Here is a 23,954-nt window from a genome sequence, read left to right on the forward strand (position 1 = left end):
AAGATTCACTCACTTGTTATGTTTTATAATTTAATAATTATTTGTGTACATCTGTTAACACGTTGTTTGCATTTGGTGTATGCTACATGTGTTTTAGTGTTGCTGCCAATAAATAAATAAAGTTTTATAAAAAAAAAAAAAATCGGGACAGTCACTGTCAAACAGCTTACAAATATACATTATACAATTATACCGTAGTAAAAGGTTATACCGTAGTACCACATGATAACACTTGGAGTAAAAATGCATTTTATTTATTTTAAGTTTACATATACATTTTGAAATATGTCATTACGCCCATTTGAGTAAAACACAACAAATTAGCCGCCACTTTATAGATGGGAAGTGTTGAGAGTAAACTTACCATATAGAAAAACTTTTTCACCTTGTTGGTAAGGAAACATTTTTGCAGAAGTATTTAATCTTCATTCCAATTTATTTTATGATTCATTATTGCCAATAATGAATCATAAAATAAAAAAATAATTGGCAAATGACAAATAAAATGACAAACAACAAATAATTCTTCTATTTGTCTTTTGTGCCGATTTGGATTTATAAACTCCGTGTAACTACTTTGATTGGTCAACATTTTACGTCTCCAACATACGAAAAACGTATTCCACTTTTTCACGGGTTGTTATTTTTGTATCGCTTTTTTAATATGTTTGGATATTACAAGTTGTAACATCCGCTTTTCCCCAATATTGCGCAGTTCATTCATATAATGTAACATTATAAAAACTTAGAAATACATTTCCCAGCATTCCCAACACTGTGTGACTTTACGATTGGCCAACAATTGTTTTGTCATTGGTCTCTAGTGGAAATACACTGACAGTTTTCTTTCAAATATTTGAGACGGTAATCTTTATCATGAAAACCCCCGAATAAACCGGGGCAGGCGAGAGTTTCGTTTTTAGAGTTTCGCGGTTAATGGTTTTATTAGGTGTTTTTGTGCTGGTTGATGGTGTCATCCAGTTTATTTTATTAAAGCACACTGAAGATGGAAGATGAAGACTTTTTACTCGCTCTTCGTTTACAAGAGCAGTTTAATCAGGAGACAGCGAGTGCTGGATGGAGTGATGAAGATTGTCCGTCCAGTAAAAAGCGGAAGATCGACTCCTCTGGTTTGATGGATGTGATTTCATACTCTCAGCCCAGACCAGAGAGACCGATGTCCATCGTAGATGAATCGTGGGAGATGCTGGACCCCAATCCGGACGTAAGAGCCATGTTCCTGCAGTTTAATGAAAAGTTCTTCTGGGGGAAACTCAGCGGTGTGGAGGTCAAGTGGAGTCCACGGATGACACTGTAAGTGCACACATCTAACGGACATGATTCTGACTGATGCTCAACAGAACGTGTGATAGATAGATAGATAGATAGATAGATAGATAGATGATTCTTGAAAAGTGGGACAAAACAGGGTGCAAAATTGAAAAAAATAAAACCTTGTACTCAGACAAATGAAACTACGTTACATTAACAGTGCCCTCCACTAATATTGGCAACCTTAGTAAATGTGAGCAAAGCTGACTGTGAAAATAAATCTGCATCGTTTATCCTTTAGATCTTTCATTCGAAAAATTCACAAAATTCTAACCTTTCATTGAAGTAAATCGATGGAAAATGGGGGGATATCTCATTATGAAATAAATGTTTTTCTCGTTCACGTTGGCCACAATTATTGGCACCCCTAAAAATTTGGACCTTTTTTTTCTGCGGGAGGTCCTGGACATCTTGTTTAGATACATGGCTTTATGAATTCTATCAAATACCAGCAGATAAAAAATCAAAACCTGACTGCCTCTGTTAGAAATCTTATAATGGGCCATGGTTGCATCAAAATCAACACAAAATTGTGTCATTGAGCACAGAATGAAGCTTCTACCATGGCCGTCCCAGTTCCCTGACCTGAACCCTGTATAGAAACTGAAGAGAAGAAGCACCAACATAAGGCTGGGAAGAGAGAGGTCCTGTATGAAGGAATGGTCTCTGATCTCTTGTCAGTTGTTCTCCAAACTCATTAGACATTGTTGGAGAAAACTCAGAACTGTTATCTTGGGAAAAGGATGTTGCAATAATATGGTGCCAATAATAGTGGCCAACGTGAACTAGAGAAAAACATTTGTTTCTTGATGAGATTTCACCCCTAGGTTCTTTTGATTTACTTCAATGACAGGTAGGAATTTTGTGAATTTTTTTAATGAAAGATCAAAAGGATAAATTATGCAGATTTATTTTCACATCCACTTTTGCTCATATTTACCAAGGGTGCCGATATTAGTGAAGGGCACTGTATGTATATCATATGCACTAAGCTACTGACCTATGCTTTGATGTAACCTTCCAGTTTCTCTCTTTTTCATAAAAAAAATGCTTTTTACCTTGGACTGTGTAATCTTTAACAGCAGTCAAGATGTATTTAACAATTAAAAACATTTTCATGTTAGCAGACATGATAGATAGTCATTTTAAGTGTCAAATACATTGAATCAATCAGTTACTGTAATAAAACAACAAACAGTGTGTTATTTTTAGAAAGCTTTTATTCAAGATTCATATTTAAGTTTTTGATGTATCATTGGAACACAAATGATGTATTTTCTCTCATCTCAGAACACTATATCTGCTGTGCATCTGCTATGGTAACAAGGTAAATTTTGTAACAGTTATATGAACAAATGAAACAATTAGTTGTTACCTCTATCCATTTACATTCACCAGGAACTTAATATTCACATTTAAACATCTTAACAAATTATCCAAAAATGGTTAGAACACATATGATCAGAATACAAACAAACTGTATTATGTATAGATATGTTTTATCCAGTGTTTTGTGTTCCCTCAGACTTATGTTCCGTGAATCTTATGTTTCCTCAACCCTAACTCTGCTAGAACATGCTATTTATACATTATTAGAAAAATTAAACTCTAATTTATATTTAATATACGTAATTTAAAAAGACTTGAAAACCACAAAAAAATGATGACAGAAAATCTTACGGCTCTAAACATTTCAAATAATTTCCTCAGAAATTAGAAGATGGTGTTGACATAGCACGGTTGTTGTGACAGGAAATATTAACATTAGGATTTAAAATATTAGAAAACTATACATATTATCAGAGCCTGTCTGACACTGTTGTACTCTGCAGAGGTGCAGTGTGGCAAGGGGGTCTGTTAGAGTGACAGCTGCCCCTGATATACCCTGATCTTTTTTTAATGAAGCCTAATGTTTTACTCCCTCAGATGTGCTGGTGTTTGCTCTTATGAGGGAAGAGGAGGCTTGTGTTCTATTCGACTCAGTGAACCACTCCTGAAGCTCAGACCTCGCAAAGATCTTGTACAGGTTGGTTAAACTTTTTTTTTTTTCACTTTTAAAGTCAAAATAGAATCAAAATCATCCCCATTTAATTCCCTAACCATATATGTGACCCTGGCCCACAAAACCAGTCATAAGGTCAAATTTTACAAAACTGAGATATATACATCATATGAAAGCTCATTAAATATGCTTTCTATTGATGTATGGTTTGTTAGGATAGGACCATATTTGGCCGAGATACAACTATTTGAAAATCTGGAATCTGAGGGTGCAAAAAAATCAAAATGCTGAGAAAATCACCTTTAAAGTTCTTCAAATTAAGTTCTTAACAATGCATATTACTAATCAAAAATTACATTTTGATATATTTATAGTAGGAATTTTACAAAAAATCTTCATGGAACATGATCTTTACTTAATTTCCTAATGATTTTTGGCATAAAAGAAAAATCAATAATTTTGACCCATGCTATGTATTTTTGGCTATTGCTACAAACATACCCCAGCGACTTAAGACTGGTTTTGTGGTCCAGGGTCACATATACTGTAAGTGTATAGTGTAAAATAGTGTAATAAAATATTATCCATCAGGTCTTAAATGATTGTAATGAAACAAACATTAGAATAACTTTTAAATGTCATATAAAAACATAATTGGGTGACTATGTCACATGACTAATTGCTGTATAAAACTCTTGAGTTTTTTGTTGTTCACACCCTGATGATTAGCTGCAACTTGTAGGTGTGCAGTTATTTGTTACCTTTTTTTTAAACACTTAAAGGATTAGTTCACTTCCAAAACAAAAATTTACAGACAATGTACTCACCCCCTTGTCATCTAAGATGTTTATGTCTTTCTTCAGTCGTAAAGAAATTGAGTTGAATTTTTGAGGAAAACATTTCAGGATTTCTTTCCATTTAATGAATATGTATGGTGCCCCCAAGTTTGTACTTCCAAAATGCAGTTTAAACACAGCTTCAAATGGCTCTAACGATCCCAGCCGAGGAAGACGGGTCTTATCTAGCAAAATGATCGGTTATTTTTTAAACTAATTGACAATTTATATACTTTTTAACCTTAAATGCTCATCTTGTCTCGTCTCTGAAAGTGAACTAATCTTTTAAGCCATGATTGAATTAAAGCTTTTTATATATTTGACCTTAAATTCTCAAAGTGCCTTGGATTGATATGCTTTTTAATAGTAAAGTGTTTTATTCCCCAGAGTATGAGCTTTACATTCTCACCATAAAATAAAATTCTGAAGTATCAAATATGATACAAAACATCAAACATATGCAACTGTATTTCACTAACTTTTCACTGAAGGTTCGATGAACTGTTAAAAAAGGGTTAATACATGTTTTGGTCTTGTCATACACAATTAAACAATGTACTTTATTTGAGGTTTGCTTTTGTAATCTATCATGGAAATGTAATTACTTGTTCCATCTCTTAATCTTTTTTTTTTTTTTTTTTTTTTTTTTTTTTGAAGTCATAAGATAGTTTGATTGATCTGATTTTCATGTTACTGTTTTTTTCCACAGACACTTCTTCATGAGATGATTCACGCTCTTCTCTTTGTGACTCAAAACAACAGAGACCGAGATGGCCATGGTCCAGAGTTCTGCAAACACATGAACAGAATCAACCAAGCAAGTGGCACCAACATCACTGTGAGACTAATTTCTGATGTTCAATATTAAACAATGTTCAGATGTCTGACGGCATGGTTTCTCTATTATATCCCAAAAGCAAACAAAGATGCGAATATACATTAACAGTGTGTGGTAGTAGTAACACCAAAAAATCAGTACAGTATTCTGTACATCATGACTTATGAAGTGGCTAGAGTTTAAACTCAGGAACATTAATGACACTAATCTGTAATGTCTTCTTTTCACAGATATATCACTCCTTTCACGATGAGGTAGACGTGTACAGACAGCACTGGTGGCGCTGTAACGGACCCTGTCAGAGTCGCAAACCGTTCTTTGGATATGTAAAGCGTGCAATGAACAGAGCTCCCTCGGCAAGAGACCCCTGGTGGGCTGAGCACCAAAGGACCTGCGGTGGAACATACACCAAAATCAAAGAGCCAGAGAATTATGGGAAAACAGGCAAGGGTGATAAAAAGAATGACAAGAAGCCTTCCATCCTTCCTTCTGAGACCTCCAAGAATTCAAAGCCTCCTAGCAGTACAACAGGTGATCCTTTTAATATTCCCACATTATTAAATAATGTATGAATGGACTATCTTTAAAATGTTACATATAAAAAAAAAAACATAAAACATTATATTTTACATTTTTTGAAGGTGAAGTAAGCGAATTTTTACACCACTTTTGCTAGAAAAATGATTTTTCAAATAGCGTTCAAATAATGGTACATTCATACATCATTAAAAATGCGCCACATGGCTAGGGGGGTCTTCTGAAGCAAATCGATGCATTTGTGTAAGAAAAATATCTATATTTAAAACCATAATCTCTATCTTCCGCTGTCGTATGTGCGTAGATGAGAGAGTTCCAGAGGATAGCGTAGCATAAGCTCCGGTTAGAAGTAGGGATGCACCGAAATGAAAATTCTTGGCCGAAACCGAAAAAGAGGAAACCAAGGACAAAAACCGAAACACCGAAAGAATTATGCCAATTATTAGTACCATTGTATTTATGGCTGTGACTGTGTATTAATCTTACTAAAATCAAGGCATTGCAATTGCATAAATTAATATTAAAGTTTCAAAGAATAAATCAATTATGTTAATTTAAACAATTATTATCAATTAAGTATTATATTACTTAAATAACATATACATATATTTTACTGCCTTTGTTTAAATTGTTTAATTGTTTAAAATTTTATAACACATTATCTCGTGGATCCATCAGTTCACATTTACAACTGGTGTTTCTCTTCCAGCAGGAGGCGCTTTCAGAATGGTACTACACAAAGCAGCACAGCAAATGACTTTGAAACGTGCAGCGCTCATATTTATTTAATGGATATCCTTTTGAAGTTTCATCGCAATTCTTGTCTTTCAGTCCCCACATTTAAGACCACCTGAAATCATAATTAAGACTTTCTTAACCCCTAATAACACTGCAGTCATCAATAAAACTAAGAGCTTTATTTCAAGAACCGACTTTCAAAAACAAACCTTACACAAAATACGTTTCTTTTTATTTTTTTCCCACCATGTTCGGGGCACAAGAAAAATATTAGGGGACTAAATTAATATCAGCATATGAAGTATAACCGTCTCTAACAGAATGCACGTCAGATGCTGAAAGCACTGTCAGTTTTTACTTTCACTTTAACGTATTGCGCAGTTTTCACGTTGCTTGTGTGATATCCATTGGCTCACCTCATTGGTTTAAAACATAAATATTTATAAAAATACAGTATATAGAAAAGACATATCTTTAAAATATTGCGATGTAACACCAACGTAAAACCATTGTTTTTCACTCACTGAAAGCTACATCTGTCTGCGCGCAATGCACCGATCTTTGCTCTCATCACTGCACGCACGACTGCAGACACACCCCCTCTAGAAATTTCGGCATTACAAATTTTGCAAATCGCTATCCGTGGGTCTTTCCCAGATATACTGAAATACGTCCACACCACAGACATGTTGCTTCAGACAAGCACGTGCAGGCTGCCGTTTCTGTTTGCGTCAACATACTGTTTCGGCTGTGTTGTTTCGGTGATAAAAATCTTTCGGCCGAAAACCGAAAATGCACTTTTGGGCCATTTTCGGCCGAACATTTTCGGTGGCCGAATATTCGGTGCATCCCTAGTTAGACGTAATGAACGCAAAAGCACAGTGGAGAGAGCAAAACAAAACACAGGTCACAAATTATAAGTAGAAAATGAGGACTTGTAAAGAAAAAGCTACCAGAGCTTAAGCTACGCCTACGTTCAGCATGTCAGGGATCCTCAAATCTGCCCCATGAGATCCACTTTCCTGAAAAGTTTAGATCTAACCCTAATCAATAACACTTGAGCATGCTAATCAGTGTCTTCATAATCATTAGAAAATCACAGGTTGGTGAGTTTGATCTGGGTTGGAGTTAAACTCTGAAGCGCAATGGCCCTCCAGGGCAAGATTTGAGGAACCCTGTTCTACGTCATCCGCTGGAATGGCACTCTCTTATGTACACATGTACGACAGTTAGTGGAAGCTATAGATTATGGTTTATGAAGTTTTAAATACGTTTCCAGTAAGGATGTAATGATTCACTCAACTCACGATGCAATACGATTCATGATACTGATTTTACAATACGATTTTCTTACTATTTATTTATTTATTTATTTTTAACAATATGTCCTTTTATTATTGCTTGGACAACATGCTGTGCATTTCATTGTGAAATTTAAATATGTCAAATAACAAAACTAAACTGCAAATTTAAAAGAAACAAAAATGAAAAATACTGTAAATAAAAGAACTCTCTTCATATAAGCAAACTAAGGCTTTGCTCTTTCCATTTAAAATCACTTTATTTGAATCACAATCCAAACAAAGATACTGCATGAGCTGTGTTTAATCTAAATTAGATTATTAATATAATAATAATTTTGAAATAAGAAAAATCTGAATGGTCTGTTTTTAGTTTTGGGAAACTATGCTACATAAAATATATCTTCACGAAAACAAAAACAGCAGACTGGCTGAAAAAGACTCCAAATTCACTCTCTGACAGCAGGTGGCGCTTAAGGAATAGCAGCAATACGTTTCCTTTGTTACGACTGTAATCAAAGCGGCGCTGAGTTTCTGAGCACTAATTTGAAAGATTACTCCATTTCCAAAATAGAAATTTTCAGATAATTTACTAACCCTAATGTCATCCAAGACGTTCATGTCTTTCTTTCTTCAGTCGCAAAGAAATTAAGTTTAATTTTGCAAGTTTAAAGTTAAAAATGCAGTTTCAGTGCGGCTTCAAAGGACCCTAAACGATCCCAGCCAAGAAATAAGGGCCTTATCTAGCGAAACAATCAATCATTTAAAAATAAAAAGTATATACTTTTTAACCTCAAATGCTCCTCTATTGTAGCTCTGCAATGCAACAGTTATGGTAGGTTAAAAAACTCCCATCTCATTTTCTCCTCCAACTTCAAAATCGTCCAATATCACTACAGAACTACCGACCCGATGTTTGCAAAGTGAACGTGCAAAGAAGGTCGAACTCCCCTTATAAAAAAATCTAAAAGAGTTTTTGGTCCTATCCTAACTGACTTAACCGGAGTGCACAGCGTATGCATGCGCATCACAGAGCTAGACGAGATGATCATTTGATGTTAAAAAAAGTATATAAAAGATTGTTTTTTTTTTTGTTTTTTTACATATCGTTTCGCTAGATAAGACCCATATTCCTTGGCTGGGATCGTGTATAGCCCTTTGAAGCTGCATTGAAACAGCATTTTTAACTTTCAATCCATTCAGCACCATTGAAGTCCACTATATGGAGAAAAATCCTGGAATGTTTTCCTCAAAAAAATTAATTTCTTTGTGAAGAATAAAAATACATGAATATCTTGGATGACATGGGGGTGAGTAAATTAGCAGGAATTTCTTTGCATCAAGATGAAAAGAAAATACCATCTAAACTTTTATAAAGACAGTCAGATTCCCGTCAGAGATACATTCATATAAACCCCTACTTTTTTATTGGAATTTAATTAATATTTCAACTGATTTGAATTGTCACATATTTGTATCGATTTTTAACCGACTCGTGGTACATCCTTACATACCTAGTTTCCAACGTCAAGTGGTATAGGTTGCCTCTCTCAGAATATTCAGCATTTACAAGTAGTAATTTCAGGTTGTGAAAATCCATAAATGCACAAACACCTGTCTGCCATTGGTGGAAAAAAAGATAGTCTTACCCCAATCTAATGCCATTGGTTGAATCAGCGTTGCTTTATCGAGCTGCCAAACAAACAACGAGCTTCACATTGTACGCTTTGAACGATCAAACTTTTAACATTGAAAAATTACACACTACATCTTTAAATGACAAATTTATATGTTTTGTGTTGCAGGCTCTGGCTCACAAGACATCAGAAATATCATTCCATTCAGTGGGAAAGGGTTTGTTCTTGGAGGGAATACACAGATTTTCACAAACAGCAGTCAGAGTCCTCCTAAAGCACAACCCAAACCTTTTACCTCTCCTCCTGACTCACCTCTCCTTCCAAGACTACAGCACAGTGATTCAAACTTGTTCAGAAAAGTCAGCTCTGGTACATCAAATGTTCCCCGCAAAAAGTCTGTTGGCAACACAAATGCCTTCATCAATGTCAACGGCTCGCCTGTGAGGATTTCCAAAGACAATGACTTAAAAGGCAAGCAGAGATCAGTTCGAGATCTCTTTCAGGCCATAGTCCTCAAATCTCCAGAGAGAGCAGCCAGTGCTGCTGGTTCCTCCAAGCCTGCCACAGATGCCTCAGCAGCAAACCCTGCTAAATGTAACAGACCATCTTCATCTAGTGCCTTAGACAGGCAATCTAGTCTGATCAATAACCATCATTCATACAATGGGACAGGGCCAAAACCTTTAGGAAGCCCTCAGAAGTCTACAAATGGTACACCGGGTTACTTTTCTAAGCTCTTTGAAGGTAACCAAAAACTCGGATCAGATGCTACAAGCTCAGGATTCCGAAACACTGGTGGTCACCAAAGTTCACACACTTCAACTGCTACTTCCGGGTCCAGTTCCAAATACTTTGAAAGCTCCAAAAAGCCTGAATCCAACTTCCCAAGCCCTAGAAGCATTGGCAGCCCCCGGACATCAGGGACGACGCCTTCAGGAGCCAAGAAGAGATCTTGGGACGAGCATAAATCGGAGCATATCTTTGACTACTTCCAGCGGACGAACGGCAAGCCCTCCACATCCACAGTGCAGCAGAGAGAGGAGGTGGAAGACGCAGTTTTGCCTGCAGTCAGGGATCAGCAAGCAAACAATCCTCCAAATCAGATCACCGTCCACTGCCCTGTGTGCCACATGAAAGTACCCGAGTCAACGATTAATGAACATCTGGATTCCTGTCTGTCATAATCACTGAAAGGAAATGATGGAGGAGAGGTGTTTACTGTGGTATTCTTTTGCTCTTATCTCAGGTATAGCTTTTAATAGAAAAATTAAATATTATTTTAAGTCATAGTGAAGAGATACATTTCCAATGCAATAGCTACAAAGCCACAATTCTTAGAATAACTTAGTCATTTGTAGCACAATACCCTGCAAAGCATGCCAAATTTCATGTTGCACTTTCGTGCAATCTTCTACCTCAGTTTTGTAAACGAGAGCATCATGGGAAAATTGTTGGTAGTGATTGACAGCTTAGTTGAAATTGAGTCAGCGGTTTCAAGAGGCATCACTCACTGACCTTGTGTGGGTTGATGTCCACGTTTCGTGTTGATTCAGCAGTACTGAATTTCACCCACGTTGGCTGTCCGCTGTGGGATTTAGATGTGCTTAGCTTTCTGCCGGATCAGGCTTTGCAAGGTCGCTATCATCTCGGTGTCATCAATAACTGCTCTGGGTTTGGCCTATGAGTGGGGGTGGAGTTTGCGCCACTTTCTGTATAATAATTTCACATCTACTTTGTGGCCTAAAGGAATTATCCACACCCTGAGGTGAATCTTGGGCGTGCAGGGGAAAACCTCCTGATGTAATAATAGTCGCAATATATTGTTAAGTCACAAGTATTGTTGCGTTCAAAACCAGCGACCCACCTTAGAAGGAAACAATGCCTGATGACGAGTTCACCCTGCTCAGGTTACGCAAAGATCACGCAGATGTTACTTTTGGCGTGGTTCACTTGTAGGCCAAGGCACGTAACATTAATTTATCTTCCTACTTGCCTAAAAAGAGGCAGTACGCATTGATTTGTTTAGTGTTCAAAATGCTGCAGGCATCGGTGATGTCATTTGTAATGTATGCATGCCGTTTTAACATGCACTACAGGTTCTTGAGGGCAAACCGCGCTGTCTGGTAATGCATCATTCTCTGTTGGGAGTGAAAACTTTGCACAATTTATTTTTGGCCAATTTAGGGCCGGAGTTTTTGTTTTAAAATGGTTTTATATTGTTACTCAGTTTTAACAAAAATAAAATAAAATTAAGAAGTTTATTAAATGGTTCTAAATGTTTGTATGTTGACTTGAAGTGTTTTTTTCTACCGTGTTTTTAAAATTTAAAATTGTGCCTGATTTATTTCTGACTCATGTTGCTTGTGAAATGTTGTAGTTAACTTTGTTGTTGAAATAAATGTTCAATTATGAAAGAAAATTGCCCTTGGTCTTACCTTTGTCTTTTTGAAACACTAGGTGGGGGGAAATTGCGCAAACGTTTAGATATTTATTTTACATACAGTTGAGGTCAAAAGTTTACATCCCCCTTTCAGAATCTGCAACATCTGTTAATTATTTGACCAAAATAAGAGGGATCATACAAAATGCATGTTATTGTTTATTTAGTACTGACCTGAGTAAGATATTTCACATAAAATATGTTTACATCCAGTCAACAAAATAAAATAATAGTTTAGTTTATAAAAATTACCCTGTTCAAAAGTTTACATCCCCTTGATTCTTAATACTGTGTTGTTACCTGAATGATTCACAGCTGTGGTTTTTTGTTTAGTGATAGTTGTTCATGAGTCCCTTGTTTGTCTTGAACAGTTCAGAACAGAATAATCCTTCAGGTCCCACAAATTCTTTGGTTTTCCAGCATTTTTGTGTATTTGAATCCTTTCCAACAATGACTGTATGATTTTGAGATCCATCTTTTCACACTGAGGACAACTGAGAGACTCGAATGCAACTATTACAGAAGGTTCAAATGCTCACTGATGCTCCAGAAGAAAAAAACAATGAATTAAGTGCTGGGGGTGAAAACATTTTGAATTTAAAGATCAGGGTAAATGTAACTTATTTTGTCATCTGGGAAACATGTAACTATTATCTGCAGCCTCTGAAGGGCAGTACTAAATGGAAATCTAAAGAAATTGTGGAACCTAAAGGATTTATCTGAAGAACAGTAGGCAGTTTAACTGTTCAAGACAAACAAGGGACTCTTGAACAACTATCACTAAACAAAAAAACACAGCTGTGGATCATTCAGGTAAGAACACAGTATTAATAATAAAGGGCTCATTTTTATAAATTATATGTAAACATCTTTTATGTGAAATATTTTATTCAGGTCAGTACTAAATTAACAATAACATGCATTTTATATGATAACTCTTATTTTGGTCAAATAATTAACGTTTTGCAGATTCTGAAAGGGGGGTGTAAACTTTTGACCTTTTAAAAATGACATTAACATTTTAAAAATGAATATGCTTGTTTGAATAAAATAGGCTACAAAAAAAAAAGTTGGTCAAATCTGTTTGAAAGTTCATATCGAAAGATTGGAACATGCCTATGATGCCCAAATAGTTGGATTCGAATATTCACAACTAGTCTGTCATGGCCAAAGAAATGTTTAAAATGTTGAGTTAAATGGATAGTTCACTCAAAAATGTAAATTATGTTGTTAATTACTCACCATCATGTTATTCCAAACCTGTAAGACTTTCTTTCATTTGTCCTCGGAACACAAATTAAGTTATTTTTGATGAAATCTGAGAGGAAACAAGAAAAAAAAAATCATTAAATAAAACTATATTTTTTTGTTTTCTTGTAGCTTCAAGAAAAGCTATTTGTGTTCTTACAGGTCTTACAGGTTTGGAACGACATGAGGGTGAGTAATTAATGACAGAATTTTCATTTTTGAGTGAACTATCCCTTTAATTTTAACTTGAGTACCTTTTTTTAAATGCTGTGTCATGCTTAAGATGCTGCAAAAAGACATGAGAACAATGGTAAAAGCAAATATTTACAGAAAACTATAGAAAAGTAAAGCGCAGTTGTAGTAAACTGAAAAAGCACAAGGTCTAAAAATACAGATGTTGTTGTTTTTTCAGTTGAACTTCTTATACCTTGAGCACTGCGTTTTTGAACACAGTTAGGGGCCATTCACACAGAATGCGTTTTTCCATTCCAATGCACTTCTTTTCCATTGTTTTCTATGTAAATGCACTAGACGGACGTGTATGAGCTCTGCATCTCATGTTTTTTTTTGTCGCAAAAAAAAGATGTGTTTTGCGTGAACGTCCCATTATGCGCAAGAAGAGATTTGAGAGACAAACATTTTAATCTAACACGTGTTTACATAGTAAAACAATAAAAAATTAGAGTAGTGGAATATAAAACGCATTTTGTGTGAACGGCCCCTTACAATATATTCTGTGGGCAAGCTGAGTCATTGTGTAAATAATTTAACAGAATTTAAATAAGTTTTTAAAAATTAAGGTCTGACTGACTAATGGTGTTCATTTAATCTTTAAAATTGTACACTAGTCATTATTCAAAGTTATTAAACATTAAGATTTAGAATGTTTTCAAAGATGTCTCTTCTGCTCACCAAGCCTGCATTTGTTCATCCAAAGTATAGCAAAAGCAGTAACATTTTGAAATATTTTTACTATTTAAAAGAACCATTTTCTATTTGAATATATTTTAAAAAGTAATTTATGTGATTTCAATGCTGAATTTATTAGCATCATTACTCAAGTCACATGATCCTTCAGAAATCATTCTGATATTCTGATTTGCTGTTTAAAAAACATTTATTATTATTATGTTAAAAACAGCTGAATAGAATTTCTTCAGGTTTCTTTGAATAGAAAGTTCAGAAGAACAGCATTCATCTGAAATAGAATTTTTTTAACATTATAGATGTCTTTATCATCACTTTTCATCAATTGAAAGCATCTTTGCTAAATAAAAGTATTAATTTCTATGTTAACCAAAAAAAAGTGTATAATGTTACAAAAGCTTTTTATGTCAGATAAATGCTGATCTTTCTATTCATCAAAGTATCCTGAAAAATGGCTGTTTTAAATATTGATAATAATAATAATAATAATAATAATAATAATAATAATAATAATAATAAAATGTTTCTTGAACAGTAATTCAGCATATTAGAATGATTTCTGAAGGATCATGTGACCCTGAAGACTGGAGTAATGATGCTGAAAATGTAGCTTTGATCACAGGAATAAATTACATTTTAAAATGTATTCACATAGAAACAGTTATTTAAAATAGTAAAAATATTTTACAATATTACTGCTTTTGCAGTATTTTTGATCAAATAAATGCAGGCTTGGTGAGCAGAAGAGACTTTAAAAAACATTATTGTTAGTGTATTATGATACTGATTTGTGTCATTTTGCGAAAATTAATGAATGTTTATAAGTGACACAAACCAACTAATACCACAAAAAATCGTACATAGCTGTACTGGTATGTTTTCCACTAAAGGTTATGTCAGTTGCTGGAGTATGATTGAAAACTGTAATTTATTTAATATTTGACCCATTATATTATACATATGATGACAGCATGAAAACACATTGTAAATGGATTTTACTCAAAATTTTACTCAAGCAGAATATCATAATAATGCATGTCTTATGTTGACACAAGAACAGAACAGAAAAATGAAACAAGAACCACTAAAAGGTTTGGGCCTACATTGTTTTTTAACATGACAGAATGTCTTCATGGTCAGATCTTATCCTACCGCACTGTTCTCAAGAGTCTCCAACACAGATAACGGTTTCAACCATATTGGGAATTTGATTTTTTGTGTTCATTGTCTATATGTAGTTCTTTGTTGGTAAAGGAGGCCATGAAGTTTAGCAGCTTTGTCTTTGTGTATGTGTTTGTGTGTCTGTGAGCACATGCTGTCTTTGTAATGGCCTCATGTCAGTGCTTTGTGTCCAGCTGCAGCTGGGTGCATGTGTGTCAGAGGGGCGGATCCGTGGCTGCTCGTGCTCACCATCTGCCCGCTGCTGACACCTTTGTTCCGTGTCGGGATTCCGGCCCTGACCTCACCCTGAGTCAATTCATCTGGCCATTTCCTGCCCATGTGCTCCTCAAGCCAAGGTCTGAGCTGCCATTAGAGGACTGTGATCTGGATTTAACCCAGTAATCAAAATACCAATGCTAAATTACAATGTAACAGCATAGGTGCAACGTTTTTATCACTTCTTATGTATATGTTTATATATAAATGTTTACTGTGTGTGTGTGTGTGTGTGTGTGTGTGTGTGTGTGTGTGTGTGTGTGTGTGTGTGTGTGTGTGTGTGTGTGTGTGTGTGTATAACAATTTATTTATCTATTTAATCTGTATTTATTTATCTTTTGTTATGCATTTATTTTACTTTTTGTTTTATTATAATTTAGTTTTTCATAAAATTACTGGGGTTTTTTTTGTCAGTACCAAAACCAAATAATATTTTGTACATTTTAAAAATGTATATAATAGGTATATATTTTTAACCATTTTTCTATACAGATTTACAGGCTTTTATTTATTTATCTATATCTTTTTATTTATGTATTTATTCATTGTTTTAACATTTATTTATTTTACTATTGTTTTGTTTTTCAAATATGGTTAGTAGCAAATGCAAATATTATACATGTGATTAAAAATAGGTTACCACACAATAGCTTTGTCTCTGCTTTGATCAGATTACATTTTCGTTAAACTATTAAGTGTGTGTTGTTTTTATTAAAATTGTTTGAATGTTTTTCCCCCAAACAGGCCAGTAGCATATATAAATAATATTATGTATATTTTAAAAATAATAACAATAAAATAAAATTGAGAACAGATTGCAAAATCGTTGGGCTTTTATTTATTTATCTATCTGTTTATTTATTTATTCATTCATTGTTTTATTTTCACATTTATTAGTTATTTTACTATTGTTTAGTAGCGAATGCAAATATTATACATATGATTAAAAAGTAGGTTACTACACAATAGCTTTGTCTGTGCTTTGATCAGATTACATTTTGATTAAAATATTAAGTGTGTGTGTGTGTGTGTGTGTGTGTGTGTGTGTGTGTGTGTGTGTGTGTGTGTTGTTTTTATTAAAATTATTGTTTTTATATTGTTTTTTCCCCCAAAACAGGTCAGTAGCAAATATGAATAATATTATGTATATAAAAAAAAATGATACCAATAAAAAAAAATTGAGAACAGATTGCAAAATCTTTGGCCTTTTATTTATTTATCTATCTATCTGTTTGTTTATTTATTTATTTATTCATTCATTGTTTTATTTGAACAACATTTATTTGGTTTTGTTTTAATATTGTCCCCACCCCCCAAACAGATCAGTAGCAAATATAAATAATATCATGTATATTTAAAAAAATAAATAAATACATAAATAAAATTGAGAACAGATTGCAAAATATTTAGTCGTTTATGTATTTATTTGTGCGTTTTTTATTATTTATTTATTTATTATTATTATTATTATTATTATTATTATTATTGTTATTATTGTGTTTCCTGAAATTGTTTTTCCAAACAGCTCAACAGCAAATCCAAATAACATTCTACATGTGATGAAAATGTAGGTTACCACACACAATAGCTCTGGCTGCGCTTTGATCAGAAGAAAAGATTAATGCAGAACTTAATTCTCATGAATATTCAATGACCTCGCTGTCCGTCATTGGCGGCCACGCCCAGTCTGCGCTGGGTCTCTTTAAAGCGACAGGAAGTGCGAGTTCCAGCCTTACAGATTATAGGTGTTGTTCGGAGCGGTGGCTGTTACATGGATTTTTCGACGTCGGGGTGTAAAGGTCTTTGAGAAGATTATCACATGCCGTTACTGTACACTCGTCTGTAAGAAGAGCGTGTTATTTGTGAATGTTAGTATGAATGGTAAGGTTGGGAATGGAGCAGCGGGCGGTATGCTGGCCTGTATTGAGGGTTTGCCGCCGCTGCCCAAGAGCCTGAGCGGACTGCTCAACTCCAGCGGCGGGTCGTGGAGAGAGATGGAGAGGATGTATGTGAAGAAGACCATGATTCAGGACGATTTGAGCCGAGGAAGGAATAACACGGACAATCTGCTGGCGAATAAACCAGCAAACCTGGATGCCGCCCTTGCTTTGCTCAGAAAAGAGATGGTAAGGTTATAGTATAGTACGCAACAGCTGTTCTCCCGATTGCAGGGGTTCATTTAACTTGTCAGTGCCTGTGTTTTAAAGGCTAGTGACCTTCCTGCCTAGTCAACATGTTTGGACAGCGTAGTCACGCATAGAACGTTTTTGGGACGCGAATCGATTCGAAAGTTCGGAAGAAACTTAATGGTCATATCAATTTTTGAACGCGCTATGTTGCCGAGATTGATCGATTCGAATGTTCGCAAATGGTTTGTAATGCCCCAAAATGTTCGCTTCGAATAATTTAAACGTGACTGTGATCCTAGAAAATGTTTGAGTGTTTTGAACACTCATGTTTCAATTGTGCCAGTGATAAACAAAAATGATTGTGGTGCCCAAAATGTCAAATTCAGATGTTTTTAATGCACTTATGATGCCCAAAATACTGGATTAGACCTTTTAGGAAGAGTTGGTGATGTCCTATAATGATCACTTAATATCTTTGAACGTGACTGTAGTCCTAAATGTTTAATTTGAACGTTTTAATGCTCTTTTAATCCGCCAGTCGAACAATGTTCGATTAGTCATGTTTTTTCTGTCTCAACTTGAATAAACAAAATATTCTGTATTTGAGTTTAATGGATGTAAAGGTTTAGTATGAAATGTGTTTTTGTTGTTGTTTTATTTTGAACACTTCTGTGATTGCCAAAAATGTTGGATTCAAATGTTCAATTCTAATGTTCCATTAGTACTTTCGAAACTTGTACGTTACAAATGCTCACTGACAAGTTTTGAAGGTGACTGTGATCCACAGATATGTTCGATTTGAGTGTTCCGTTAGTACATTTTAGAACTACTTTGTGATGCCAAAAAATGTTCAGTTTGTTTGTTGGTAGCTTAGCGGTGATTCCTAAAAATATTTGCTTTGAGTATTTGTTTTTATTTGAATGTTTTCAAATGAACCAAAATACTTCTTTGATTCCAGTGTTCGGTTTGTACATTTGAAACTTGCCTGTGATGACCACAAATAATCGCTTCAGATGTTTTGAACGTGACCGTGATCCACAAAAATGTTCGATTGAGTGTTCTGTTCGTAGGCTACATTCAGAACTATACTCTGTGACGCCCAAAAATGTTCAGTTTGAATGTTTATAGCCTACTGGTGACACCTAGAAATATTAGCTTTAAGTATTTGTTTTTAACTGAACTGTTCTTTGATTCTCAACAATGCGAGATTCAAATGTTTCGATTGTGTGGGTGACAAACAAAAATATTTACTTCTTATGTTAGATTCCAGTTTGAAACTCGCTTGTGATGGCAACAAATAATCACTTCAGAGGTTTTAAACGTGACCGTGATCCACAAAACTGTTCAATTTAAGTGTTCAGTTTGTACATTCAGAACTACTCTGTCCTGCCCAAAAATGTTCAGTTTGAATAATAAACAAAAATGCTTTGTTCCTACATTCTTAACTTATCTATGATGCCCAGCACTGTTCAATTTTAAACCTTTTATTTAAAAACAACAGCTACTTTTTGGATCTTTGAGTATTTCGAGTACTTTTTGCTGTAACACTCGAACCACTGGGAAAGTATCGAATAATTACCCATTCCTTATGTTCCTTAAGTTTGGAATGCAAACACAAACTATACATTGTCTGACTAAATACCACAGGCAGATTTCAAAGTAAAGGTTGTTCTAGTATGCAATGTGTCGTCCCTTTGATGTTTTCATAAGCACTAATTAGAGTTTGTTTGCTCAGGTGGGTTTGCGACAACAGGACATGTCCCTTCTCTGTCAACTTTGGTCCCTTCACGAGTCCATCCAGGAGTACAAGGGCAGCTGCCAGGACCTCTCCGCTGTGTCCAGTGCGGATGGACCATATGGAATGGAGAACGGTTACTTTGACGAAGATGAGGAATATTATACTGAATCCGGTATGACCCCAGCCGAAACACCAGATGGAAACGAAACATCTCCTAAAAACGGGACGTCCAAAGACAGCTGGATACACGACTCGTTCCATATCACAATATAAAACACTTGACCTTTTCTTTAATGAAAACAAGCTGTGCCATAATTTAGTTTGCTGGCATTGTTTATTTTTACAGTAGACTCTTTCTATAGGAAATATAATTGAGGTTTATTATTTATTGTATAATACTACATAGTATTTGTTTTTTCCTGATTTAATCATCATTGGAAATTTTATAAGATCTTTTTTTTTTATAAGGGGAGAAGCATGTCATTTCATAATGATGTTTACAGTCAATCATACGTTTTTATAAAAATTAGTTTGATGCTTCACCCCTCAGAATTCAGAAAAAGTCTTATTTCTTGTTGAGCAGTCGCTCACTGGGTGCTTGCAGAAGACAGGGTTTTGTTTTCATTGAAAATCCGAATTCTGAATATGCTGGAAATGCTACCTATTCTTTGCTAAAATGTAATCCAGGGTATAACCAGCACAACGAGCTTGTGACAGCATCACCAAAACAAAAGCTTATTGCATTATGTATTGTATAACCCATTATGAACATATCTATAAGTAAGTGGATCGATAACCAGCTCCATAACATTTCCATATTTCCTTTCCACCTTGTGTAAACCTATTCTAGATCATGTATTGTAGATGTTTTATTTATTTACATATTGCTGCTTGGATTCAGTCTTCCATTGTGCTTGAACTTCCTCTCAGTGCATATCGTGAGAGTATCATCATGTCTCTTTTTGCTCAATTGTCAAGTGACTAACATAAGGTCATCTGTATTCGTAATGTAAGATAATAAACTGTTTTGGCAAGTAAAAATGCCCATCAAATCCACCTAAAAGATTCAGTGTATGCGTATCGTAGCATGCCATAATGTAAGCATTTTATACAGTATAACACATTTTCTTAAAAAGGAATGCCTGGAATTCAAAATTTGCATTGTTATGCATCTAATTCTGTGATTGATAACTGATAATCATCAAAAAGTGCTTCTACTACAAGAAAGTTAATATCAGCTGAGAGAGAATCTCTTCTACCTCTTGTGTGTTTGAGCTCAGAATTTTTTTTCCTCACACCAGCAGACACAAACAAGTGACTCTTTTAATTCCCAGCACTTACACAAGTCCTGATTCAATTAAAACACACTCTTCCAATTTCTGACTTTCAATTCTGAGAGAAAACTTGCAAAAACAATAAGGATCTTGTTATGCAGCCAGCAAGGCTTTAGGTGCTTTGACTGAAATCAGCACTGAACTTCACACATCGTGCCTTGACGCACCTCGGCTTTGAATCCAGGTGTTTTTGCCACCTCTGTTATCATACTATTTCATATCTATATCCAGCATCTTCATGCATCCATTTCAGTCCCTCTCATTAACAGAAGAAAGTTCCACCCATAAAATGTCTCCTCACCACCCATCTCATTATCTTCTACCCTGCGGTGATTTATTGCTGTGATCCTGCTCGGAAATTCCCACTCGGTTTTTGTAATTTGCATAGAAGTCGAGAAAAGAGATTTGGCCCGTTTGATCTCTGTGGTTGGTTGTGCAATGATTTCCGCAGTTGTTTTGCATACAAAGATGCTAAATTATATGTTTAGATGGTGTTTGTGTTTGTCTGTTCTGGAATGTTTGATTGATACAGTTATGATCTTTTTGTATGTTTTATTGTGTTTGTTAGCAATACAAAATAAATACAATAATGTATGGTCTGTTTGTATGCTTTTTTATGTCACTAAATGTTTTTACACAGTGCAAAAGTTAGGGGAAAAGTGTTCAAACTCTTTATTCAACGTGAAATTCAATATATTAAAAAAATATTAAAAATGTGGCAAAAATAGGCAATTTACAATAAACGTTTTAGACTGTAGTATGCATTGTCAACACATGACCTTGTTTTCACTTACAATTTTGTATAAAAATATCTACATAAATTTCTTGCCAGTCCCATCAAATAGTGAATCAATACTACTTTTCATCTAGTTTCATCCATTACACTGCAAACAGAAGGTCAAGTTGAGTGCACTGCAGTGTGGTATGCAATATTTCACACATCACAATGTAGTAGGGCATCCACTGAATTCTGCATACGCAGAAAATTGCATACTTATATTGCTGCAGTATTTAGTATGTATACTGTGCACAGCATGCAAATCTTCTGCATAGAATATCAGCCTGACCTACATATGCCAAACTGAGCAGTACACAAGAGCTTACTGTGTGGAATATTGTATCCAGTAAAGCAATGCTCTCAATCTAACCATGATTTTCCCCTTTGATGTATTATTTGACTAGACTTGATTCCTTTTGCTAAATGAAACAAGGTCAGATTTCAAAGTCCATTGAGGGCCACAAAGGTCGAATTGAATTGTTAAATGGATGAGTGGCAGTAATGTTTGTACTGGACTTTTTAGCGTTACGTTCAACTGTTTGAAAACAAAACAGGGTTTACATTACAACCTGTCTAAATACAGTGGTGTGAAAAAGTGTTGGCCCTCTTCCTAATTTTTTTTTTCATGTTTGTTACACTTTAGTGTTTCAGATCATCAAACTAATTTAAATATTAATCAGAGATAACACAAGTAAACATAACATGCAGTTTTTAAATGAAGGGTTTTTTTTTATTAAGGGAAAAAAATCCAAAACCCACATGGCCCTGTGTGAAAAAGTGCTGTTAAAACATTACTGTGGTTTATCACACCTGAGTTCAGTTTCTCTAGCCACACCCAGGCCTGATTACTGCCACACCTGTTCGCAATCAAGAAATCACTTAAATAGGACCTGCCTGACAAAGTGAAGTAGACCAAAAGATCCTCAAAAGCTACACATCATGTTAAGATCCAAAGAAATTCAGGAACAAATGAGAAAGAAAGTAATTGAGATCTATCAGTCTGGAAAAGGTTATAAAGCAATTTCTAAAGCTTTGGGACTCCAGCGAACCACAGTGAGAGCCATTATTCACAAATGGCGAAAACATGGAACAGTGGTGAACCTTCCCAGGAGTGGCCGGCCAACCAAAATTACCCCAAGAGTGCAGCGATGACTCATCCAAGAGGTCACAAAAGACCCCACAACAACATCTAAAGAACTGCAGGCCTCTCTTGCCTCAGTTAAGGTCAGTGTTCATGACTCCATCATTTTTCATATCTACTGGAGAACTACTAAGGTGCTTCCGGCTTTGCTACTGTTCGGACGCTCTTGCTTACTGCTCCGTGCTTTGCTCCCTGTTTAGGAACTTTTCTCATATTTTTCTAAGATTTTAACTTCAGCATATCAGCACAGTGCTCAGACAACACATTTTTGATACAAACATTACGAAAAAGGAGACTTTTTGCCTCCCACTGCCAGCAGCTTACATTCCGGAGACGGGAAAACACAGCTGCCTACTTTCAACAGACAAGAAAGAAAATGCCTCTTCTGGAATCTACTTGCTGCACAAACTGCCACAGACTTCTACAAAGGATTGTGGTTTTAGAAACACAGTTACTTGCTGGACTTCCAAAACAAGCGGAACACACAGAAGATCATCATCACGGACCCCCTCAGCATACAGCCGGTGAGTCCTGTGAAGTGTAGAGGAACAAGCCAAATCTGATCGACACACAAATCGATGGCACAAACAGGGAGCGAGACCCAAAGGCACTCGAGACATCAGACTGTCAAGAGTATCTCGGATTGCTGCGGTAGCATCCTCTACCCCAGATATGGCTATGACAAGGCTTGCAAAAACTGGTGTTTTACCACCCCCTATACTGCTTGAAAACAGATTTGAAGCATTAATGAATGTGGGTGAGGAATCCCCAAATGTGACTGAACATGGATCGTATCAGCCAGCTGCTAACATTGCTAAAAACAGGCGTGCAAGGTCAAGCAGACAGCGGCACTCAGCTCAGAGCACAGCCGAGCCCAGGACCATTAGTGGGTGACTCTATTATCAGAAATATAAGTAGCAGAACTACAACTACATGCTGCTTTCCTCAAGCAACCATCTCTGACGTGAACAAGGAACTTCGAAACATTCTAATGAAACACAAGACTGCAAATCGAATCATCATGTGGGAAAGAACGATATTCGGAAAGAGCAGTCAGAACTCCTAAAGAAGGATTTTGGTGAACTCACTGAAACACTTCGAAGACTTGAAGTTCAGTTGTTCATCAGTGGACCACTCCCAGCAAGGGGAACTAATATGTTTTCACGGTTGCTTGGACTGAATACCTGGCTACAAAGAACCTGCAGTCTAAAAGGAGTCAACTTCATTGACAACTTCAGCCTTTTCTGGGGCCATAGACAACTGTTCAAACTGGACGGCCTCCACCCAAACAAACTTGGTGCAGGAGTGCTAAAGGACAATATCTATTTTTCACTCCAGCATCCATCAGTAGAATGTGCCAGTCCACCCAACATGAATGGCACACACACACTTGGACAATGTATGCGTGACGACAGGACATCTTATCAGCTTCAGAGTCATCATGTGGTCAACTCAACCCACAAGGACACTGACAACGCCACACAGCCACAACAAGCACTGCTTATGGACACTTTCCTGGCTGAGCCCTGCCCTCAGAGCTCATCACAGACAGACTGTGACG

General features: G+C 35.7%; 2 protein-coding genes across 2 annotated transcripts; both read left to right on the plus strand.

Annotated features, from left to right (window-relative positions):
• The first annotated feature begins 838 nt into the window (after positions 1-838).
• Positions 839-11,589, plus strand: sprtn (SprT-like N-terminal domain). Its single transcript, XM_073816604.1, has 5 exons — positions 839-1,314; positions 3,259-3,358; positions 4,880-5,008; positions 5,239-5,539; positions 9,390-11,589. Exons 1-5 carry the CDS (start codon positions 1,007-1,009, stop codon positions 10,403-10,405), a joined length of 1,854 nt encoding a protein of 617 aa, XP_073672705.1. The 5' UTR covers positions 839-1,006; the 3' UTR covers positions 10,406-11,589.
• A 5,413-nt stretch (positions 11,590-17,002) lies between these two features.
• Positions 17,003-21,068, plus strand: fam89a (family with sequence similarity 89 member A). Its single transcript, XM_073816531.1, has 2 exons — positions 17,003-17,399; positions 19,138-21,068. The coding sequence occupies exons 1-2, from the start codon at positions 17,148-17,150 to the stop codon at positions 19,411-19,413; spliced, it is 528 nt and encodes a 175-aa protein (XP_073672632.1). The 5' UTR covers positions 17,003-17,147; the 3' UTR covers positions 19,414-21,068.
• The last annotated feature ends 2,886 nt before the right edge of the window (positions 21,069-23,954 follow it).

The sequence above is a fragment of the Garra rufa genome, chromosome 13 (assembly GCF_049309525.1).
Source record: "Garra rufa chromosome 13, GarRuf1.0, whole genome shotgun sequence".
NCBI lineage: Eukaryota > Metazoa > Chordata > Actinopteri > Cypriniformes > Cyprinidae > Garra > Garra rufa.